The sequence below is a fragment of the Gopherus flavomarginatus genome, chromosome 7 (genome assembly GCF_025201925.1).
Source record: "Gopherus flavomarginatus isolate rGopFla2 chromosome 7, rGopFla2.mat.asm, whole genome shotgun sequence".
NCBI classification, from domain to species: Eukaryota; Metazoa; Chordata; order Testudines; family Testudinidae; genus Gopherus; species Gopherus flavomarginatus.
This window is the reverse complement of record NC_066623.1, coordinates 836,938-860,546: the sequence shown is the minus strand read 5'-3', so window position 1 is coordinate 860,546 and position 23,609 is coordinate 836,938. Positions and strand designations below refer to the sequence as shown.

The 23,609-nt window shown below is 58.6% G+C and overlaps 3 protein-coding genes across 5 annotated transcripts in view; 2 read left to right on the top strand and 1 right to left on the bottom strand.

Annotated features, from left to right (window-relative positions):
* The window catches only part of DBN1 (drebrin 1), a 30,163-nt gene extending 26,247 nt beyond the window's left edge, over positions 1 to 3,916 (top strand). The window contains exons 11-15 of one of the 3 annotated variants that reach the window (XM_050962401.1): positions 488 to 625; positions 1,609 to 1,743; positions 1,835 to 2,412; positions 2,789 to 2,888; positions 2,998 to 3,916. In XM_050962401.1, the coding sequence (XP_050818358.1) occupies positions 488 to 625; positions 1,609 to 1,743; positions 1,835 to 2,412; positions 2,789 to 2,888; positions 2,998 to 3,068 (1,022 nt within the window). In that variant the 3' untranslated portion in view covers positions 3,069 to 3,916. Of the gene's footprint in view, positions 1 to 484; positions 626 to 1,608; positions 1,744 to 1,834; positions 2,413 to 2,788; positions 2,889 to 2,997 lie in introns of all 3 variants that reach the window. The other 2 variants (XM_050962400.1, XM_050962402.1) reach the window with 2 other exon arrangements.
* PDLIM7 (PDZ and LIM domain 7) overlaps positions 1 to 23,609 on the top strand; it is a 138,270-nt gene that overhangs the window by 54,280 nt on the left and 60,381 nt on the right. The gene's annotated exons all lie outside the window — the stretch shown is intronic.
* On the bottom strand, positions 4,786 to 12,281 carry PRR7 (proline rich 7, synaptic). Its single transcript, XM_050962422.1, has 3 exons — positions 12,158 to 12,281; positions 5,812 to 6,529; positions 4,786 to 5,502 (listed from the first exon to the last, which is right to left on the bottom strand). Exons 2-3 carry the CDS (start codon positions 6,104 to 6,106, stop codon positions 5,123 to 5,125), a joined length of 675 nt encoding a protein of 224 aa, XP_050818379.1. The 5' UTR covers positions 6,107 to 6,529; positions 12,158 to 12,281; the 3' UTR covers positions 4,786 to 5,122.

The window sequence follows — 23,609 nt, the reverse complement described above, 5'->3', positions numbered from 1 at the left end:
GCTTGGGATGTGACTCCTGGGCAGGGGGGTCTTTTTGACCTGCTGATGGGCTCCAGGGCTGGAGATGCGCCTGCTCCTGGGGGTTTCCTCAGGGCAGGACAAGGGGACGCAGCTGCCCGGCTGGGCTGGTCACTGCCCCCTTCTGCCTGGAGCTCCCGGGGACATGGGGCTGGTGCCGTGTGTGCTGGCGGCTGGGCACAGCGTCCTGTCCCATTCCTGTCATGCAGGTTGTGCTACTGACCACAGGGAGCCAGGGCTGATGGAGTCAAGAGAGAAGTGCAGGTGTCCATTCCTCACTCCCCCCATTCCTGCTGCCCCCCGTCCCCTCAATGCCCTTGACCTGAGCCCCCTGGGGTGTGGCCCCACCCACACTGCTCCCCATTCACGGTGGCACTGGAGTGGGCCTGGGCACTAGAGCTGGGAGACTGACCATTCTCTTTGCTTTCTCTGTCTCCGTGCGTCTGTCTGTCTGTCTTTCTCTCAGCAGGTCGTCTGCACTGTCCTTTCATAAAGACACCTGACAGTGGGCCGCCTTCCTCCTCCTCCTCCTCTTCCTCCCCCCCGCGGACCCCCTTCCCCTATGTCACCTGCCACCGCACACCAAACCTCTCCTCCTTCTTCCCATGTAGGTAGCAGTGCCCAGGCGAGTGCCCAGGCCCCTCCCTGCTAGGGGGAGAGCGCATTGGGGAGGCCCCATCCTGCCCCCCCACATCTCCCTGCACGTGGTCACTGTGAAAGGAGGTGGCAGCTGCAGGGCACTAGAGGTTTGGCCAGGGAGATGGGAGGAGAAAGCAGCTGTGGGGACCAAACGGGAGAGCCAGGAATCTTCTTTTTCACAGACACCAGCTGGGGCGTGCCAGGGGGTCAGGGTGCTGGGGAGTCAGGGGGGCCAGGGCCTGCTGGTGGGCCGGAGCATGCAAGGGGACCGGGGCATGCTGGGGGGGCTGGCCACAGGCGGAGGCGTGCTGGGATGTGCCGAGGGGCTGGCTTCAGTAGAATAAATATGTGAAATGTCTCCCCAAAATGGCAAAGCAGTGCCTGGGTCAGGTGGGCGCAGGATTGCCCCGGCCCGTCAGGGGGCCTGCTCCCGCTGCAGTGTTGCCCCCATGGCCTGGCATGTGCTAGGCGCTGGGCCCAGTTCCTAATGGGTTTCTAGCTCCAGTGAGGATGTGATGTAGGCCTGCGGCCTGAATTCCTACCTGGCTGAGTGGGGCGGGCTGGCTGTGGGGAGAGCCTTGGGGTGCGGGGCAGCAACCCCGCTCGTGTCTGTGAACCCCAAGGGCTGGCCCTGGGGCCCCCCAGCTGCCTGGCTGGAGTGTTCTGCTGTCAGGCCGGTGCTCGACCACCCAGGGGCCTGTGCTCTGGCAGGCGTGAGGCCTTCTCCCTGCCGCGTGCCCCAGGGGGCGGAGGGGGGAGCTGCCCCCAGAGACTCTTGGCTGGAAAAGAAAAGTCCAGGTTGGGCTGACCGTGGGAAGGGCTATGCGTGCAAACGAGGTAATGCATATTAATTTGCACACAAGGGGCCTGCTTAGTTGCACACGTGCCAATGCACTGGCTGGCGAGAGGTTGGCCTGGGGCCCCTTCAGCTTCTGTCTCGCTTGTTCGCAGGCAGCCAGTCGGACGCTCACAGAAAGGCCTCGGCCGTGGGCTGCAGCCCCTGTGACTCCAGCCCAGCCTCCACACCCATCGGGGAGCAGATCGAGAGGGCCCTGGACGAAGTGACGCAGCAGGCCCCGTGGAAAGGTGGGGTGCAGGGGAGCCCAGGGTGTCCCTCCCCGGAGGGCAGGCGGGAGCTGGGGCTGGCCTCTGATGCGCTCTCTCCCTCTCCGTGCAGACTCGCCTGGGCCCAGCAGCGAGGCGCCAGCGTCGCTGATGGCAGACGAGCCGCCTGGGGGCCCTGAGTGGACAGCAGCGCAGGGGGGCGGGCTGGGCCCCACCGAGGACCTTGTGTTCGTGGAGCCCAGAGAGCCGCTGCTTTTCCCCGTGGCCATGGTGCCCGCAGAGGGCGAGTCCTCAAGCCACGCGCAGCCCCCCAGCCCCAGCCCCGAGAGCCTTATTGACCTGTGGCAGAATGACAGCACCACCCCGCCCGCTGCCTGGGAGCTGGCCACAGCTGCGCCGCTGGGGCCCCCCACGCCCCTCCTGGTGGAGGTGGACGTGCCCCCAGCCACCCCCGCATCCCCCGCTCCCCCTGACGACAACCTGCTGAACTTCGACGAGCTGCCCGAGCCACCAGCCACATTCTGTGACGCGGAGCAGGACGAGGAGCCGGCCAGCCTCATTGCGATGGAGGGGCCGCACCAGATGACGCTCAGCTACCAGCATGCCCTGCAGGAGGCCACCAGCGGGCAGCAGGCCCCCGAGCCCCAGCTGCTGACCAACGGGGAGATGGCCCAGAAGGAAGGGGTGCAGGTGAGCTGGGTGCCAGGTTCCTGCTGCACCTGGTGCCCCTTCCCCCAACCTGGCCAGGCAAGAGGCTCCCTGGGGCGCCTGCCCTGTACTCACTGCGGCCCTGGCTCTACTCTCCTGGCCCCATGGATCCCTTGGTGGCTGGGATCCGGCTCCTGGGCCTTCCTGGGTGCAGAGCCCGGCTTGAGCCTGCAGCAGTGGCAGTGAGAGGGGTGTCCTGGAGCTGCACGGAGGGTCCTGCCAGCTCCCGGTGCTGGCAAGCCCTGGGTCATGGCCAGGTGGTAAAGCGCCAGCTGGAACCAGTGTCCCTGCTGGCCGCTCGCTCTGCTCTCTGCTCCTCCGTGCCTGCTGCTGATGGCAGCTCCGCTCTCCTTTCCAGGCCAGCGAGGGCTACTTCAGCCAGTCGCAGGACGAAGAGTTCGGCCAGGTGGAGACGTCTGCCAAGACTCCTCCTGCTGTGTTCTACGCCAAGCCCCCCGGTGAGTGGGGCAGCCCTGGGCATGTGGGGGGCAGCCCAGCACCCTGCTTTGCTCCCCCTTGAGGGGGGCACTGGGCTGCCTGGCACTAACACGTCCCACTCTCCCACAGAGATCGACATCACCTGCTGGGATGCCGACCCGGTGCCTGAGGACGAGGAGAGCTTTGGGGGAAGTGTCTAAGGCTGGGCCCTGTGCGTGTCAGAGCCCCGGGACCGCCACCGTGAGATCCCAGCAGTGCAAGACGGCCACAGGGAGGGGCCCAGCCCCATCCCTCTCCGTCTGCCTGTGCCCTGGGCCCAGTTGGACAGGCCAGCCCCATGGCACCCCTGCCCCCACAGGGCAACTTCTACAGCTTTTCTCTCTCTCTCTCTCCTTTTTTAAAAGTTGTCTCCCTAGGAGCCATGTGGGTCCGCCCGCCCCCCCTTCCCCCATAGCTCCATGGTCCCCGACCCTGCTGCTCCTGCCTCTTTGCGTTGAGCTTGTATATTTCTGCGCACCCCTCAGCTCCCCCTACCCTGGTTCCCTGAGGGAGGCTGGGCAGCTGGTGCTCTGTGCATGGGGCAGGGGCCTCAATCGCCTCTCCCCTGCCAGCTCTGCCCAGAGCCCTGAGAACTTTGCACGAATCAAAAATAAATATGGCAATAAAATGACCCTGTGTGGGTGTGGCTCTGGCTGGCTGCAGCCCCTCACTTCAGCTGCACCCCAAGGTGCTTGTCCAGCAGAGCCCCGCTCCCAGAGGGGAAGTTGTTCCCCCTGCAGGTGTTAAGCACCCCTAGGGTGGGGTCTAGGAGAGAGAGCCAGTGCCAGGCTGCCTCTCCCTCCCTCCCTGCCTGAGGCTGTCTCAGCTGCAAGGACCCTGCCAGTCGCAGTAGGAGACCATGTGGTGACCCCCCCCTGACTGTGAGCCCCCTGCGCCCCCCTCCTCGCTTGGCCCCCTTCTCAAGTACAGTAACTGGTTTTTTTGAAAGCACAAATTGTGTATTGGCAACGTGCTAATGTATGTTAATAAATAAATTGCCTCCACCCTGGCCTGGGCTGAGCCTGGCTGCTTTCGGGGCTGGGGGGAGAGCAGCGAGCTGGGCTGGCGAGTGCATGGGGTGGGGGCAACCTGACTCCAGCCCTGGCTGCAGGAGCTGGGGCCTGGGCACTGTGCTGTGACAGAGCCAGCCCACGAGCACCAGGGCCAGCTCTAGGCACCAGCGCTCTAAGTATGTGCTTGGGGCAGCGCTCCGGCTTGGGGCGCAAAAAGTTGGGAGCCAGCCCTGAGTGGAGGTGAGCTGTGGTGGTGGGGAGGGGGGCATGGGGAGAGCCACAGGCAGTAACCCTGGAGGGGAGGGCAGACAACCCCCCCCGTCACCTCTGCTCCACTGCTGCCTGCTCCCCCCTACCTCCCAGGCTTGCCAAGCAAATCAGCTGTTTTGCGGGGGGGAGAGGGGCAAAGCAGAGCAGCAGTGGTGCGCTCAGGGGAGCAGGTGGAGTACAGGTGAGCTGCGGCAGTGGGGGGCATGGGGAGGGCAGAGGAACTGCTTCCCCCCCCCCAGTCACCTCCGCTCCACTGCCACTTGCTCTCCCTGAGTGCTGCTGCTCTGCTTTTCCCCCGTCCCTCCCAGAGGGGTTGGAGGGGAAATGCAGCACGCCTGGGGGTGGAGGTGGGTCCGGGGACTTGGGGAAGGGGTTGGAATGGGGCGGGGCCGGGGGGGGGGCACAGGAAAACTTTTTTGCTTGGGGCAGCAAAAAACTTGGAGCCGGCCCCAACGAGCACCCCACGGGGAGAGTGGGTCCTGGGGGGCTGTGCTCACCTCCTGAGCGGGATACTCCAGGCCCCATTGTGGAGGGCAGGGTGGAGCCTGCCCCCAGTCCCCCCCCACCCAGACAGCCTGGCTCTGCTTGGAATGAATCTGGTGCCACAAACTTTTATTCTCGAACTGTAACAAACAAACTAGGAAAGAGCCCAGTGCAGGGCCTGCTTGGAGCCCCAGTCAGCACCAAGAGGGCCTGCAGGGAGCCACGGGGTAAGATGGGGACCAGCCCCTCACACACTGGCTGCAGCAGGCAGCACGTCACATTGTCCAGCCAGGGTTTGCGCTAGCCCTGAGGTGGGGCTCAGAGCCGGCTCCCAAGGGGAACGGGCGGCTTGAGCCCAGCTGCACCAGTGAGAGCACCAGGGCTCAGGCAGGCTCTGCTGCAGCCCCAGTCCATGCAGGCTGTAGTGTGGCACTCTGCCCAGCAGGCCCCTAAACCGCCGTAGTCCTGCCAAACAAGGGCATGGAGACAGGGAGGTGCCAGGCCCCAGGTTCATACGTGTCCCTGCTACTGAGCTCTGAGTCCATCCAGCTGGGGAACATGCGCTGGGCACGCTCAGCCTCCAGATAGAAGGCGGGGCCCTGGCTGGCAGAGCTGGGCATGTGCAGGGCTGCGCCGTAAGCTCGGTCCAGGAAGAGGGGCTTGTAGCTGGGGGGCTGCTCCTGTTTCTCAGGGTGCTCGTGGCTCAGGAAGGGGGCGTTGATCTTGCGGTACAGCCCCCGCGTGTCCATGAGCACCTCGCTGTAGGGCGGTGGCGGCTCAGCCATGAGCAGCGCCTCCTCGTAGCACGGGGGCTTGGACAGGTCCAACTCTGCAAGGCAAGGAGCAGACACACACTGAGTGAGGGGCCGCACCAGGCTCGCCCACTTCCATGTGTAGATGGGGCCTGGACCACAGCCTCCATGAGGAGTGCAGGCCCCAGCCAGCCCCACAGGTGTCCTGCAGCAGGCGCTGGGTGGGGCGGGGGTCAGGCTCCCTAGGGCACTCTGCTCCGGGACTGAGCACAGCCGGGGGCAGCAGGGGGGAGGCTGAATGGCCAGCCCTGCCTCAGGCTCCCTGCCTTGGGAAAGCCCTGGCGGCGATGGGCCGGGCCTAGGGACTGGCACCGTGAGTCACTCACCGTGCCGGTAGCTCCAGGGCTGGGGGGGCGGGCCGGGGGGCTGGCGCGGCTCCATGCGCAGCCGGGGGGGGGTGGCCATGGCCATGCCGGGGGGGCTGCCTGAGTAGCCCTCGTAGTGCAGCGGCTCCATCTCCAGCGCGCGCAGGTTCTGCTCCCGGAGCCGCTCCTCCTGCTGGCGCTTCACGCGGCGTCGCAGGTAGCTGCAGAAGCAGCAGAGCAGCACGATGAGGCCCCAGATGAGCCAGAAGCCGGCGAAGCAGGTGAGGAAGGTGTAGGTGCCCTGGGACATCACCATGGTGGCTGGGCTGGGGGCCGGGGGTTCCCCTCAGCTGCAGGCAGGCAGGGCCCAGAGCACCACACGCCCACTGCCCATCGCCTGTGCCCAGGTGCCAGTGCCGGCGGCTTGTCACTCGCTCAGGGCTGCCCCCGCGCGGCCTGCAGCCGTTGCCATGGCGCCCGCTCCAAGCGCTGGGGATGGATGGGAGGCAGAGCCGGGGGGGGCGAGGTCCATGGGGTGGGGGCACTCAGGGGCGAGAGTCAGGGCCTGCCCTGCTCCCCAGGCACCAGGCAGGGACGATTGGGGGGGTGGGCACTTCGAAGGGGCTCATCCACCACAGGGATCTGCAGAGCCGCAGGCCAGGCTGGGTAGCCCCATCCAAACCAAGGGCACCCAGGCCAGCTCCTTCCCATCGCTGTGCCAAGCAGCCGGCGGCACCCCCTGCAGACAGACAGACAGACAGACAGACCTGAGCACGGCAGGCACAACTTGCTTCCCAGTGACCCAGCTCAGGGTGGCCAGGCTGGCTCCCGGCTACAGCCATGTGGCTTCCCTCTGGCTGGGTCCCGCCCCCTACCAACCCCCACCCATTAGCCCAGGCCCCCTTCCCCAGCTGCTTATTTAAGGGCTCCGTTCCTGTGTGCATAGCCCGGGTGCCATGCCTGCCCCCTGCCCTGCCCCAGACATCAAGGCCAGCTCAGCCCGGGCTATGGAGCCGTCTGCAGAAGCCAGCAGAGCCTGGTCCAAGGGGATTGGAAGGGAAGGGGGGCACCGGGCTTGCCAGCCTCCCAGGAAGGGCTGGGGTTGGCATGGCAACGAGCTGAAAGATTCTAGAAATGGGAGGCACTGCTTGTAGCTGGCAGCCCTGGATCCTGTCTGCTTGGGGATGGGATGAGCTCCACCCCCCTTCTGCTGCTCACGGGTCACCGACGGAGCCAGGGACCTGGAAGGAGCTGGGTTAGAGAGTTTCCTTGGACCCCAGGATTCACCATGATGCCACAGGGCCTGGCAGCCTGGTCCTGACCAGGCCAGACAGCACCAGCCACTGCTGCAGTGAAACATTTCTAAAGGGACAAGAAAGGATAATTTGCACTCAAGAGTTGTAAAAGAATAGGCTGAGGAGCGGCTGACTAATTGGTAAGATCTCATAATTCTTGGACAACGGGTAAGTCTCAGAGAAGGGGAAAAAAGCGTCTGTTATGCCAATATTCTACAAGGGTAAGTGGGAGGAGCCAGGTACCTATAGGCAAATTAGTCTGACATTGATCCTGGGCAAAATCATAGAAAATCTGCTCCAGGATGCAATCAGTAAAGAACAAAGAGGCGAGCAGCATAACTAATGCCAATCCATATGATTTCACAGAAAACGGGTCTCGTCAAACACACTGGGTATTGTTTTGAGTTTACAACCACAGTTAGTAAAGGTAACGTGACATGGCGGTTCGATTTCTGAGAGGCATTCAGTGGTAGCCCCGCAGGCCTCGTTACATTGCAACTAGATTCACTGATTGTGTTTGTATAGTGCCAGTTTTTAACGAAGCACAGATTAAATGGACTAGAAACTGGTTGACAGATTCCCAAAGCAATTATCAATGGGGTATTTTCGTCCCCAGAGGCTGTCCCAGGGCAACTAGCCCCTTTAAGGGGGGGGGGGGGGCTGGCGCACCCATGACTGATTACTTGGTGCCCGAATGGGTTTACGGGAAGACCCTGGCCCCTAAAGGGGAGCCACCAGCGGGGGAGGAGTGCTCTCTGTGGACTCCCCATCCCAGGGAGGGAAGGGGAAGAATGACCGAGAGCTGCTGAAAAGGCACCTGAAGGACACAGCTGGGGAAGCTGAAAAACAGGCCCTGTAAGGAGGCCTGTGCAACCCCTGCGCTCACAGGGACAGAGCAAGCAGAACCTGGGAAGGGCTGAAAATTGGGCTGAATGGAGAGGCTGGGAGCTGCCAGAGCTCCGGGAGGAGGTGCTGTGCCCCGTGGGAGGCTGGTGGAGCAGAGACTTGCCTTTGGGTTTGCTTTATGTTAATGAACCAGTCCCCAAGGAAGCGGGTTGGTATTGCATGTAAGCCTCCGTGGAGCATTCCTGGGAACCTGTGAAGGGGAAACTGAGGCTGGGTGCTGCAGAGCCACCCCTGGCCATAAGTGGGCAGTGAGAAGGCAGCCTGCCCTTTACATACATCTTGTTTCTAGAGGGGTCCCACAGGGGTCTGGTTTTAGCCAAAGGCTGGTCAGTATCATCCTCCGCGGTTGCTCTAAGTTTGCAGAGGACAAAAATTGTTGGCGTGGTAGCTGCTGCCAGGTCAGTTCTGCAGAGTGAGCCGCATCACATGGTAAAGTGGGCTCAGCTCCATGCCTGGAACCCAGAGCACAGGCTGCACTCCCAGGCTGGGGAACAGCACCTTGGAAAGCAGTGATGCAGCCCAGGACCTGGGGTCCGGACAAGCCTGCCCAAGGTGCACACCCAGCAGAATGCTCTCACTAGGAGGGCGAACATGATCCTTGGCTATATGAGCAAGTAATCCCCACGTTACAGAAACGAAGGCTGTAACCACCTTGATGTGTCACCGCGCCCAGCCCCCTGCACTGAAGCAGGACCCTCCCTTGCAGGTGTTTGTCCAACCTGCTCTTAAAACCCTCCAACGATGGGGATTTCACAACCTCCCCGGATGCCTGGGCCACAGATTAACCAGTCTGAGAGTTAAGAAGTTTTCCTAATATCCAACCTCAATCTCCCAGGCTGCAGATGAAGCCCATCACTTCTTGTCCTGCCTTAAATGGCATGGAGAACAACCGCTCAGTCCTCTTTAGAACAGCCCTTCACAGAACTGGAAACTTATCAGGTACCCACCCCTCAGCCAGTTTCTTTTCTCGAGACTAAACGCCCAGTGTTTAACCCTTCCTCACAGGGCAGGGTGTCTAAACCTTGGCTCTTTTTTGTTGCTCTCTTCTGGACTCCCTCCTACTGAGCCACATCTTCCCTAACGGGCGGTACCCAGAGCGGGACACGGCACTCCAGCTGGGGCCTCACCAGTGCTGAGCAGTTACCTCCTTTCTCTTCCATATGGCATTTCTATGAATACACCTCCAGGAGGATGACAGCCTTTTTTTTGCAACTGCATCATATTGTTCACTCATGTTCAATTTGCAATCCACTGTAACCTCAGCCCTTTTCAGCAGAGCTTTCACCGCCAGTTATTCCCTCTTTTGTAGCTGGGCATTTGATTTTTCCTTCCTAAATGTAGTACTTTGCACTTGTCTTTATTTAATTTAATCTTATTGATTTCAGACCAATTCTTTAATTTGTCAAGGTTGTTTTGAACTCTAATCCTGTCCTCCAGAGTGCTTGCAGCCTCTCCCAGCTGGGTGTCATCTGTGGATGTTATAAGCACTCTCTCCACTCCATTACCCAAGTTATGAACGAAAACCGTGACTAGCACCAGACTCAGGACTGATGCCTGCACCAGCTCCGCCCTCCCAGTTTGATAGCGAACCACTGATAACTCCTCAGTGAGTCCGACTGTTCAGCCAGTTGTGCACCCACCTTCTAGCAATTCCACCTAGCCTGCATTGCCCTGGTTTGCTCATGAGAATGTCATGTGGGACTGTGTCACAAGCCTTGCTAAAATCAAGGTATCACGTCTACGGCTCCCCCCATCCGCTGGGCCAGTGACCCCGTCGAATAAGAAGATGAGGTTGGTTTGACATGATTTGTTCTTGACAAATCCACACTGACTGTTCCTTATAACCTGTTATCCTCTAGGTGCTCACAAATGGATGGTTTAATCAATTGTTCCAGTATCTTTCCAGGTACTGAAGTCAGGCTCGGTGGTCTATAATTTCCTGGGTCCTCTTTGTTCCTGTCTGCCTTTCTCCAGTCCTCGGAGTTCTCCAAGGCAATTAATTGCTAATGGTTCTGAGATGGGGACAGCTAGTTCCTTAGTACCCTTGGATGAACTTCCTCAAGCCCTGCTGACTGAAATCCATGAAACTTATGAAATATTCTCTAACCAGTAACTCTCTGCAGGACAAGGGAGGCCGTGTCACCTCTGTACACAGCCACAGTGAGACTGTTACTAGACGCGTGTCCAGTTCTGGGCGCCACACTTCCAACAGGATGCTGAGAACACTTGGAAAGGTGCCAAAGAGCACGAGTCCCTGTCTGACAAACCTGCCCGACAGCGAGAGCTGGAGGATCAATTGTTTAGTTTACCAGGGGAAGTTAAGAGGTGACTAGATCACAGTCAGAGTTCCCACATGGCAGAAAGACTTGATGGGAGAGGGAACTTTACTCTGAGACAAAGGCAGAACTAGATCCACTGTCTGGAAGCTGAACAAAAATCAGTAGAACTAAGGGTGTTTGTGTTTCAAATACAGTCAATGATTAACCCTTGCAGGCTGCAGGCAGGGCCACTGAGGGGCTTTACAGCCAGACTGGCCCCTTTCTCTGCTCTAGCGTCGCTAGCAGGTGAGGAAATTCTCCGCTCTGTGTGCTGCTGGAACTCAGCACAGCTGGTTCTAACAGTCCACTCTGGCAGCAAGACTGACCAGAGCGATCCGCTCCCCAGGCTCAAGCACTGCAGCCCCCCTAGCAATGGAGGAAGGAACCTCCCCCCCAAACCATGTGAGGTTCTAGACCAGCCAGCCCTGGGGAGAGCACCTCAAAAACAGCACAAGCCACATGGCTGCAGCTCCTTGCACAGGACGAGGGGCTCGCCGGCTGCAAAGCTGCAGCAGACCCTTCTCTAACACAGTCAGCCATCACCAAGCCAGAACCTGCCCTGATCCCAGGAGTGTGACTGCGAGACTGGGCCAGATACTTTCTAGCTAGCATCTTGGGCCAACCCCAGGGCAAGAAAGAGATTCCATTCAAGGTGCAAGGAAAGCGGCTGAGGGGGAAACCTCCCAGGGCCTGTGGATCTTTCCTGTGTTTCTAGAGAGAACATCCCCTGCCAGCAAACGCACACCGGAGTGTGTCAGAGCCCAGCTGGGCTCAGCTCAAGGGAGATCTCTGGCACCAGGCACAGATGTGGCCATAGGAGGCCCCGACTTGGAGCAGTGTTGGCCCTAGTGTTAGGTACTGGCCAGAAAGTAGGGGCAGGGAGCTATCCGAGTGTTCATCCTGTCCCCCTCCAGGGCCCAGCCCCAATCCCACTCCAGGGCCAAGCAGCAGCACCTGCCCAGCTAGGCCAATGCCTCCACGGCACCAGCATGGGGGAGGTTTAACTGCACCTAAAGCCATTCCAAGAGGAGTCCCCTGCCTGGACTCCCCCGCCTGGAGCCGGCCCCCTTGGGGCACACAAGTAGCAGCGCAACCGGCCCTGGTTAGCAATGGGCAAAGCTGGATCCAGGACAGGGCCTAAACCTCATACCCTGCATGCAGCCCAAGCAGGCTCGTTCCCGGGGCGCGCGGGGTGGGGCTGGGTTGGAAGTCAGGGGAAAGCCATGACCACGCTGAAGGAGGGCTGGGCTCGAAATGACCATGTGCACTGGGCATGTGGTGCACTGGGGCAAGGGCAGTGCCAGTGCAGGCAACAGAGCCTCGAACCAGCGCCTGGGCATGGGGTCCAGCACAGCCCGAAACTGACCCAGGCACCTGCAAGGCCAAAGGAAGCGGGAAGGGGGGCACTGCAGGGGAGGGCTGGCACCCTGGGGCTCGGCAGGCTCCCTGGAGGCTCTGGGGGCTGGTGGTGCCCCAGGATTTGGGGGGGGGGGCTGGCTCCCTGGAGGCTCGGGGGGGCGCCCGGGATTTGGCGGGGGGGGGGGCGCTCCCTGGAGGCTCGGGGGCTGCGGTGCGGAGCCGCCGCGGGTCCTGCTGGGCGCGGGCCGGACCAGGCCCGGGCTGCGGGACCCCAGGACCCGACTGCAGCCCCCCGGGAGCGGAGCACGTGGCCGGGCCGGGGAGGGGGGTCTGTATCCCAGCCCCGCTCGCCCCCGGCTCGTGCACGTGCGGCCCCCGCGCAGCCCAGGGGCCCGCACCCAGCCGGGCACGCGCGGGGGCGGCCTTCCCCCCCCCCCGCCTCCGTAGCCGGGCGCGCGCTCAGCCCCCCCCCCCCCGCACCCCCGTTACCGGATGCGCCGAGCCTCAGCGTCGGGCGGCCCCGATCCAGCCGGGCGATCGCGCACGTGGAGCGCCGCGCTCAGGCCAGGCCCCGCCGGGCGGCCGCTGCCCCGCGCCCCGCCATGGAGGCGGCCCCGGGCCCCTTTGTCTGCCGAGCGCTCCCCGGCTCTGCCCGGCTCTGCTCGGCGCTCGCCGGGCCCCGCCCGCCGCTGGCCCCTCCCCCGGCCGCCCCCCGCGGCCGGGGGTGGAACCGGCTGCGCCTGCGCCCCCCCCCCCCCCCGGAACCGGCCCGGGATCCCCAACCTGGCACTGCCCGCCGGTTCCAGGGACCCTCACCCGCGCTGCTGGAGAGCGAACCCAGGAGTCCGGGTTCCCAGCCTCCCCCCACTGCTCTCCCAGAGCCGGGAAAGACCCCAGGAATCCGGGCTCTCAGCGCCCCCTCCCTCCCCCCCGCGCCACCCGTCTTTTCCCAGAGCCGAGAAGAGAACCCAGGAGTCCGGGCGCCCTCTCCCAACCGGGGACACCGCTCCCCTCCTAGAGCCGGGGAGAGACCCCAAGTGTCCTGCTACCCCCTCCCTTCCATTATTTGCCACCTACTGTGTCCAAGCAGAGCCCTCACCCGCGCGGCTTGAGAGCAGGGCTCTGGGGCACAGAGGTTCCTGCCCAGTGGATTAAGGGGAAACTCTGGCCCCCTAGGAGGCACCAGGGAGGGGCAGGCCAGGGCTTGGCCTGGAGTGAGGACAGACGGGGGCAGTGGAAGGGATGTGCCATGAGGATGCACTGCCCATGTGTGGCATAGATGTGATGCCAGGTCAGGCGAGGCTCCAGGGTGGGTGTCGGGAGCTGGCACTGGGGTGCCAGCCAGTATTGAGCTGTCTCTCAGCAGCTACTTTGCTGCCTGGGCTAGGCTGGCCGGGGCGGGGCTGGGGGGGCCATAGGGCAGAGCCTGCTGCTGCCCCCCCCCCCCCGCCCCGTGCTCGCCGCAGACTGACAGCTGCCAATCCGGACTGCAGCGCTGCCCAGGGGGCCCATGGCAGGAACACTGCACCTGGCAGCCACTCTGCACTGTTGTCATGGTGACAGCACCAGGGACACACACAACGCTGCCACGTAATTGAATGTGTCGTTCTCCTCTGACAGGGCCCTGGGAGTGAGCAGGGACAGGCCAGGCAGCGCCCGGAAATTGAAACAGCCGCTGGCCCCTGTGGGACTCACATTCCAGAGACGTTAGCCCCAGGCAAGAGAGATGCCCCACCCCCCCCGGGGCAAGGCGGCAGAGATGGGCCTGCATGGATGGTGGTAGAGGGGAGTCGGGGGGCAGAGACTTGGGAAGGGGGCTTGCCCCAGAGAGCCTATGAGATCTCCTGCCAGCTGGTGAGGTCCCACTGCCCAGCCTGCGGCTATCCAGGCACAGGGGCTGGCACTCACCAGCAAACGGGCCCAGCGGCTTGGCACTGCCTGACACATGCCCAGCCCCTGTGAGCCGGAGCCTGTGTGCTGAGATGCTTGCGCTGGCCCAGGGCCGGAGTGGGGCCAGCTTGGTCTCCCCGTGCTGGGGCTGGCTCAAGCAGCCCCACCTTGTGCCCTTGCTGCCTGTGTGTGACCCTCTCAGTCCAGCCCCATTGGGGACCAGCTGTGGTGCAGGGCTGCCCTGCAGCAGGGGTGTTCTCCAGGAGGCCTCATCTCTCTGCCAGCTGCCCCCGTCTCAGCCATGGAGACTGCCCCACAAGCCCCCCCCCCCCCCAAATCAGGGTCAGCTGGCTGAGGCTCCCAGTCCCAGGCTTCCTTGGACTCAGGCCAGAGCATTTAACCACCCCAGGGGCAGAGCCCTCCAGCCCCAAGCCATTACAGCTGCCTGGCTGTTCCCTTCCTACATCAGCCCCTGTCGGTTGGCCTGTCAGTAAGGCCCCCCCCCCCCCGCCCTCTCCTTGCCAGGCCAGAGCATCTGGCCCCAAATCAGCCCAGGAGCTGTAGTGTAAGTTCCATGGTTGCTCAGGAAGGGCCACGAACTGACCCGGTCCTCCCAGGGTGACTGGCTGTCCCCTCCATGCTGTTCCCTCCAGGACCTTCTGCTCCAAATTGCATTGGCCTCGGCTTCTGCCATGTTGTACTGCAGATGGCTGCCCTCCCTGCCCTCTGCTCCCAGGCCAGGGGAGCTGCCTGGGGTCATGCCCCAGCAGTTACTGTGGTGTCTCTCCAGGCAGACTCTCTGGCTGGTTCTGGGACTTACAGGAACTATTAGAATATTTCTGAGGGCAGGGGCATGGGACAGGTCGTGCAGGGCAAGGGGCTGGAGGCACTTGGGACAACGGTGAGTGCCTGACTCTCTCTTCCTCAGGCCAGAGGGGAGACGCAGGTCCCATGGATGGGTATTGGCAGAGGCATTATTGGGGGGGCAGGAGAGCCCTTCCTCTGACTCAGCTCCTTTGTGAACCAGGCCTTGCCCCCTGGAATGGGACTCATGCTGCCACTTCCAGGGCCTGGGCAGTGGGAGAGCAGCTTACTGGATTGGCACATGCCCCGGCCACAGCTGGATTTCCCCTTCCCCTGAAGAGAGCCTGGCTCAAGTCAGGGGGACACGGGGCCCATTGCCAGCAGCAGGTAGACTCAGTCCTGACTGCCTAGCTTCTGCAGCCAGCTCTCTCTGCAGCAGCAGCTCCACTGCTCTGAAACCACCAGCCCAAGCAGGGCCCTCCTCCCACAGCACTGCTCTGGCCCTTGCCTGGCTCTCCCTCACTAGAATGGGGAATTTGGCTGCTGAGATGGAATCTCAGAGCAGTCTCCCATGCTGGAGCCCAGCCTGGCCCAGTTGCAAGGCTGCCAGCAAGTGCAGTTTTCCTGGAGCTGCGGCATGGCCCAGCCAGCAGTGATGCAAGGTGGGAGGAACTCACTGCCTCTGTTCCAGGCAGGGTTATTCACCTACTCCAAGGCTGCTCTGGGCTGGTGGGCAAGAGACCAGGGCTAGAGCTGGCCAGAGCCCTCCAGGGCCAGGCCAAGAACACATCCATCATTGCAAGGCAGCGCGGCAGCACAGACTCCAACTCCCCCAAATAAGCCCAGAAAGTGGAGGGTGGAAAGAGTCAAAAAGCTGCTGCCAGTCACACAGTTGGTTGGGGAGGAGCTGTTATCCTAGCAACAGCTGAGAGCATCACTCACCCCTTAAAACTGCTTCGCTATGTTGCCTCCCTGGTTTATGGAAGGGAAAGGGGGGTGCAGCGGGTATGTGAAGGCAGAACCACTCTGCGTGCCCAGGCCAGCCTTGGAGGAGTCACATGCTCACTGTTCTAGCTGAACTGGCCCAAGCCACCCCTGGCCTAGGGTCCAGCCCCCTGCACCCGGTTAGCTCAGCCCAGGCTCTGGGCCCTGGAGGTGAGGAAAACCCTGTCCTCCCTCTGCTGATGCAGCTTAGAGCCTCCTAGCTCTGATATATGCCCCGTGCTCCAGGTTTTACAGGGGTGGCTAGCAGGGATTCAGCAGCTGTAGGAGCCTGGGTCTCCCCAGCACCACCCCACTGGGACTAGCTCACGTACAGGCCTGCAGTCCACTAGCCCAGGCTCCTGCCTGCTGCTCCTAGTGCTCAGCTCAGCCATGAACACTCAGGCTGCCCAAACCCATTGGCTAGGCAACCCTGCTCCTCTCAGCCAGGCAGCAGCCTGCAAGGGGCTGATGCCGGGGCAGCCCTGCTCCCAGATCGAACCCACGTGGCTTTTCCCAAGGAGCCAGAGACGGGGTGGAGAACCAGCCCCAGCCACGGCTTGGCATCGTCTCAGTTGCCAGCCACAGCGGGGCGCGTAGCCCCTGAGGGCACGCAGAGACTCCATTTGGGCTGGACAGCTGTTGGGGAAGGTGGCCGCGAGGGGGCAGGGCCCCTCCTGCAGGACTGGGGGATTTGGTTCTTCAGGCTGCAGCAGAGAAAATTCCTGGGATTTTAGCAGAAGATGCTCCTTTTCCTGGCGAGAAAGCACTACCTTTGCCTGTTCCCATGGCAACGGTTCCCAAGATAACAAACGGCGCTTGCCGTTCTCAGGCATGTGCAGTCCAGCTGTGGCAGACAGGGACTGAGCAGAGCAGCAAGAGGCTCTGAAGGGACAGGACCCTGCAGAGTGCCAGCATCAGCTAGCAGCAGGCAGAGGGTCCATCCCCTCCCCAGCCAGACCCAGTACCACCTAAGCAAGACACATCAGGCTGCAAGCAGCACCAGCCTCCTGAGCCTTCCCGTGGGTGGCCTGTTTCCCCCACTCCCAGCCGCAGCCAAAGGAATGGGGCTAGCCCAGCGCAAGCTCTGCCAGGACACCTGCTATGCAGGTGCTGCTCTTGCAAACTCTGGAAAGAGAAGACATTCCAGCTTAGAACCCACATACGCAAGGGTCAAAGCACATCTCCCCTGACCCCACGGCGCTGGAGCAAGATACAGCCACACCAGGCTAAGGGCTGCAGGTGGCTTTATGGGCAGAGCAATGGCCTCTGCCCCAGGCAGCCACATCTCCCCTGCTACAGCAGGTATGACTATGGGAGGTATTACAGCCACGGTGCACTCCGAGAAGGCAGAGTGGGCTGCTCAGTTCTGAATACCTTAAAGACAGCCTTGTTCCCAGAATGCATCAAGAAGAAATGGACTCAGGGACTTTGCCATCTGGCTAAAGCAAGGCACCACACACCAGGGCATCCAGGTGCCAACATGTGAGTAGTAGGGCTGTATCAGAGGGAAAGGGAGGCAACTGAGCGGCGTCCTCCTGTGGCTGGAAGAGTTTGACAGTAATGAGTTCCACAGTAAAATACAAAGGGAAGGGTCCGTGTTAACCAGCATATTTCATAAAAGACAACAGGCATTCCTCAGGGGCTTGGGTAAAAAAGCCCCTCCATGGTGGTTGAAAATAAATCAGCCCGGGGGGGTGGGGGAGGGGGGAAATACGGGATGTGACTCTAAGCAGATTTGGATGGGATTAGATTTCACCAGATACCTAAAAACCAAAAAAGTCTCAACTGAGAAAGAAAGAGAGAAAAAAAATCTGGTTTCTAGGGAAAGTGAAAGCAGCTATAGAAACACCCCCCGATCTCTAAGAGTGGGGAGAAAGGGGAAGTGGAGGGTAACGAATACAGATCGGATGCTAGGAACTGCAGGAAGTTGAGAAGAGAATCAAAAGGACACAAGGCAAAAATCTAAGGCCAGCAGCGTTACGGTCAATAAGGAGTTTGTAAAGTATATTAGGAACAAAATGATGAAAATCCGAACACTGGGATTGGTGCATGGTGGAATTGTCAATAATGATGCAGTAAAGACGTATTCAATACATTCTGCTGGTCTATAGTGGAGGGGGAAGCAGATGATATAGTCATCTAACTGAAAGGTCTCAACATATAATTGTAAACAGGGAATCATCATTATTAAATGCACAACTGCCACCAATTGCGATGCAAAAGAAACATAGGCCAATACAGCACCCCCAGTAGCTCTTTGAAAAGCAAAAAGAAATCCTACAAAATGTGAACATGGGCAAATTGCTAAGGAGGAGCACTAAAGACTAGTAGAAGCATATTGGGGGAAAAAATCAGAAAGGCTAAAGGTACAAAATGAGTTACACCTAGCCAAGAACACAGAAGGCAATAAGAAGAGGTTCTTTAACTACATTAGGAGCAAGAGAAAGACAAAGCACGTGTCCTTTACTCAGTGGGGAAGAACTATAACAGATAACTTTAGGAAGTCTGCAGCATTTAATGCCTATTTTGATTTCAGTCCTCACTAAAAAGGTTACTTGTCCTGAGTACCTGGTTGCCCTAAATGACGACAAGGGGAGAATGCAAGCCAAACTAGGGAAAAGACACATTACAGACTGTTTAAAATACTTAAGGAGCTAGCCAGGTCTAGACTCTTTAGGCTGGGATGAGGTGCTCAGCCCACATCTTGAGAGAGAAGATGAGGGCAGCATGGAAGACTGACTGCTGGACAAGGAGACAATCAAAACAAATCAGGATACAGGCTTCCCTCAGCCATGCAGGGACTATCGGGACAACCCTGGATTTGTCTTGCCTGATCTTGTTCCTCACTTTTAGAATCAGAGATATTGGGGGAAACGTGTAATACAGGCCCTTCATCCAACGAAGGAGAAATGCATCTTCCAAAGACTGAAGGCCTAGGCCCCCTGGAACAGAACAGATGACACTTCCTGTTTGTGGCTGAATCAAGCAGATCCACCTCAGGACATTCCCACATTCAAATGAGTCATCTAGGGTCTGTGTGTGTGTGTGTGGGGGGGGGGGGTCCAGCTCCCATTCTCTGTCCTGGGAGAAGCGTCTGCTGTGAACACCGGTGTGGTGGTGTGTGCTCCAGGAATGCACATTGCTGAAACGTGAACACGATGGTCTATGCACCCATTCCATAACTGTATTGCTTCACCAGCCAGAGGGGATCCTGTGCCATCCTGCCAGTTGATGTGAAACACACATGCCACATTGGCAAGATCTTGCCAGACTTCCCTCCGATGAGAGGGAGAAAGTGGAGATAGGCATTTCTGACTGCAGCATGATGTGGAGACCGATCCCTTGAGGTGATGGCTGTTATGAGTTTGGTTAAAGGTGTTTAAAAGCAGGGGGTGTAACCAGCACCCTTCATTAAAGATAGCTGAGACAGGTGAATAGCATTTACTGGACTAGCTTCTGGTGGTGGAGGGGACAAGCTTTCAAATTTCACAGCGCTCTTCCTCAGGGCTGGAGAAAGACAGACCTGAGAAAATCTCTGTGCGGCTCAAAAGCGTGTCCCTTCCACCAAAAGAAGTCGGTCCAATTAAAGGTATTACCTCACCAACCTTCTCTCTCTCTCAGCCTGGGACCAACAATTTAAGATAGTTGTAAAAAGCATTAAACTCCTTTATGTAACCCAGGATCTGAACCAACAGGCAGAGGAAATTTCAGGGGCTATGTTTCGTGAAGGTTTGTGTCTCTGTGATAGAAACAGCAAGAAAGCCCAGAGAAGCTGAGAGAAGGCGGAAAAGCAGCATGGGCAGCATGGCCATGTAAGAGCAAGAGCTGTTGGGCCAAGTGCTAGTTAAAAGAGCCTTTAAACTATGAGCCATTGTAAACAAACACCTGATGCCATCATCAATCTCTCCTGGTCATTGGAAACGACCTGCAGCGCACAGAATGGGCTAACCACTTGGGTCAACACAGGAGGAGGTAGGGAAGTGCTCACTGGCAGATAGGCACCATCTAGGGTCGATTCTGTTACTGGTCCCTCAGTGAAGCATTTCCAAGAGTTTTCAGTTTTTTGTTTTTAAATGTAACTGCAACTTGGAAGCCCAGGGCTTGTAGGTGTAATGAAGGACAAGGAGTTCTTGGCAAAGAGTAATTTGCAACTGTGTTTCAAAGTTTTTATTGGGGAATTTCTTTTAAAAAAAAAATGGCCAAGAAAACCAGCGCTGCTCTCAGCAGATAGCGAGTAATTTCCTGTAATGGAAAGGGGCTCTAGGTGTCACATTTGGTAGCCAAACGCTTCCTCTCTCCCTAGCTATTACTGCTGAACAACAATTTGGAAAATTGGGTCTTGAATGCTTCTTAAAATTCACAGAGCACAGCCTCCACCTGGCAGAGCTCAGCGAGGCTGCGAGGAGCCTGGAGATTTGCACGTGCTCCCAAGTTGCTAGCAAGTAGCTCCAAAAATTAAACTGTCCAGCCTTTTGTTAGTGCCTATGTTAGTGCTGCAGCCCTAAGCAGTTTTGCCCTGGCCTCCTTGATCAGGAAACGAGCATGCACGTATCTCAAGCGAGAAGCATTACCCGAAAGTTACCGTTGGGGCTAGGCAAATTTTGTGGTCAGCCATTTCCAGGAAACTCCCCCCCCCCCGAGGGTGGTAACGAGGCACTTGTAAATCTCCTAATTAGGAGAAACCTGGCCAAAAAACTGAACACGTCATTACTCTTATAAATTGCCCACCGTGCAAGGGTGGGCAGGGAGAAAGAAACGCAGAAGCCCGTACCCGTAACCGAGCCTGATCAACTCGAAGTCTCCCTCGGCTCCATGTTTTCAGAAGCCTACCCATCTGCCGGTGGTAATGAAACGTTTGTGGTTTGTGTGTGTAAGTATGCCTAGCTGCTAATTCTGCTAACTAACTGAGCCTGTAATCGTGTTGTAAGCCGGAGACGAAAGCCGATCCCAGCCGCCCCAAGGCTCCTACTAGGGGAAACCCGTTGACCAGGAAACCTTGAACGCAAGGGGGATTGACCAGAGTCTCACGGCAATCTTTAACTGCCTTATTGCATTTTTTTTACTTAGACGAGTAATTGCATTTATGCTTAATAATAGCACCAATAGCACCTTTACTAACCCTTGGAAGGACCTGAATAACTACTGGGACCTAGAGCGGTACCAGGGTCAGCTTCTGTTTGTAACTGCAGTATTTTTATTATTTGTTCTAGTATTATATTGTAGGCCCAAGTTGTAACTAGTATTAAGTTGTTCCTCATCCTCACTTGTGACCCATTCAATAAACCCTCAATTTTAACCCCTCGACTCATTGTTTGCGTTATCCTCATTGCTACCTTCAGGGCACTTGTCACCCCTCCCGAGGACATCCAGTGATCAAGCCTCCGCCCTATCCCAACGCTCATTACCCGGTAGATAATGAGCACCTTGTGACCATATCGGTGGAGCGAGGGGCGAGAGTAATCAGTGATCAACACCTTTCAATACTGGCATCTCACCAACCACCTAGTCCCACACCTCCACCTTGAATGCAACAGCATAGAGCCAGAGGTGCCATTACCACGCTAAGTTATGAGAGATGATATTAAAAAGTCACATCTCCCTCAAACTCTCCTTCCTTCCCTGTGCTGTAGCCACACAGCCTTGCTCACCTCAAAATCTCTCTGCTTGCAGGAGCCCCCCCAAAAAACCCACCCCTCAGCAGGCAGGACCTGTTGTGAAGTTACAGGGCATCTGGCATGGGTAAAGCCATGCTCTAATAATGGAGTCACTCAGCCCATTCCCATGGGAACACCCTCAAACTCTGGCTTCAGCACTGAAAACCTGCTGCCACCCCCCAGCTCAGGCATAACACAGGCCTGGAAACAGGAGCTTTGCTGCTTACAGCCCTAAACAGGAAGCCCTAATCCTTTGCATGTGACGTCACACCCATCACCCCAGCATCCAAGGTGACGTCAGAACCAGAATGATGGCTTGCGATTGGAAAGCAACAGCAGGTGAAGTTGTCAGAGAAGAACGCTGCGCTCCCTGCTAACAGCCAGAAAAGGGGCATGCCATGGTGCCCGAGGCATGCAGGGTCCTGCCCCGAGGGGCACCATGTGAGGCACAAAGCAAGTAGGGGACAGCCTCTGGCACTTGTCCACCCCAGGTTATCATCAGGTGACAGTGGGGGCAGACTGTTCTCTCCAGGCAGGTGCCGTTCCTCCACAGGCTCACGTCAGCTACTCTGACCTGGCCCGGTGATGCCCCCCCACACTGGAAACCCCACCCCCAACTCATGGACAGCAGAACCAGCGTTGGAGCTGGCTACTGACTCCAGTGCCAGCTCTCAGTAATATCTGAAGCGGGGAGCTGGGACTCTGTGAGAAAGGGCTCTGCCTGCCCTGCCCTCCGCACACAGAAGTTCCCCGTGTGCCCAGGCAGTTCTCTGAGCTACTTCATCACAGCCTGGAGTGGGGCTGGGACCCCGCCACAGTGCCTATTTCTCCTAAGGAACAGAGGGGAGAGACATGGCTCCCACCATCAGCGTGCCCTGTAGTGGGAGGGCAGCAGCTACGGGGCTTGTTAAAGCACCTAGGAACAGTGCTTTTAGCCAGTTGTTCCAAGTAGGAGCCTAGTAACACCCTGAGGGGGCACACGCTGGAACAGTGGCTAGGAGAATATGCTTGTGGTTCATTCCAAGTGTCTGGAATCCAACTAGAAAAAGGGACAAACACAGCCCACTCCAGCTGGCAGTGCAAAACTGATTTAACTTACCCCTCCCACCCCCTTAAACATGCCCCAGCCCCCTGCTGTCACACCAGCCTGCAGCATGTGCAGCCCAAACATGCCGGGGAGGAAAGCAACACTAGAATGGCTCCAGTAATTGCTAAAGTGCTACAACAAACCCTGGCTTTCGTACATAACTGCCCATAGGCCATAGCTTGGCAGAGCAGATGCCACGGCAGGGCAAGTGGCTCCTGCTAGGCGCCACTAAAGGGACACCAAGTACCTGACTGACAAGCCCCAATACCTGCACCAGCACCACAGGAGGAGCTAAACACCATTGTTCACAGCCTCAGCGTTTCCTTGGTGTACCTGATAGCACTTTGGTGGAGCCGGGTCTGCGCTTCCCCCGGCACATGGGGCTGCCACAGCAATGGGGTGTGGACAACCAGCTTCTAAATGTAAGAAAATGCAACAGTAAAACCACAGACTTCAGCAGTTGCGGAGGGAGGGGATGCACTGAGGGCAGGAGGGATTAAAGAGCAAGTGGATGTGGGGAGCATAAAGGCTGATGGGAGGCAGAGGGGGCAGTGCATGGAGGGGCAGAATGAGGGCACCCTGCACAGGCCCTGGAATTGCTTTTCAAGCTCATTTGCTGATTCTGACTAGCACTGCAGCTGATGGAGGCCTAGCCTGTGCTTGCAGATAGGTAATCCCAGCTCCAGCACATTGAGAGGGGCTGGAGCACATCAGATAGCAGAGGTGGGTGTTACAGCTGAGCATCCACAAGGGCACCGATTCAGAGCAAACCCTGGTACACAGCCACCCTCCCTTGCTAGAGATATACCTATCTCCTAGAACTGGAAGGGACCTTCAAGGTCCCAGAGTCCAGCCCCCTGCCTTCAATAGCAGGACCAAGTACTGATTTTGCCCCCGTTCCCTAAATGACCCCCCTCAAGGATTGAACTCACAACCCTGGGTTTAGCAGGCCAGTGCTCACACCACTGAGCTATCCAGGCTGCAGGGCACAGCTTAGATTCCCTTTTCTAGGGCCTCAGCAGGAGCGTGCCTTCAGTTTCCAGCACAGGGGCAAGTCCCCCTTCAGCCAGACAGTACTAGAACCCAGCCATTCCCACTGTCCAGATGGCGCTGGTCCAGCAGCAGGATTTGACTGGGGCTATTGGAGGGGGTTCCCAGGGGAAACACTTTCTCTGCCTGCAAGGCCCTTCTCTGCCCCCGAGATAGGAGAGTATCTGCACAGCCACTTTCCCTGTGGTTTTGGGCCCTGTGCTGAGGATAAGCCAGCCACTGTGTTCTCCCTCCACAACCTCAGGGAAGCCAGTCCCACATACCCCTCTGGCGATCAAGCCACTACCACCTTTCAGCTGCCTTCCTTTCTGTAGAGTGGCCAACACTCCCTACTGGTTGGACGAGGCTAAGCACCTGAGAGCCCCACATGCAGCTCAGACAAGCTGGCTGGGAGCACCCAAAAATCAGTCCCAAGGCCCCCAGTGAGGGGAAGTTGCAGATGAGCTGCTAGAGATTGACTCAGATGGAGGAA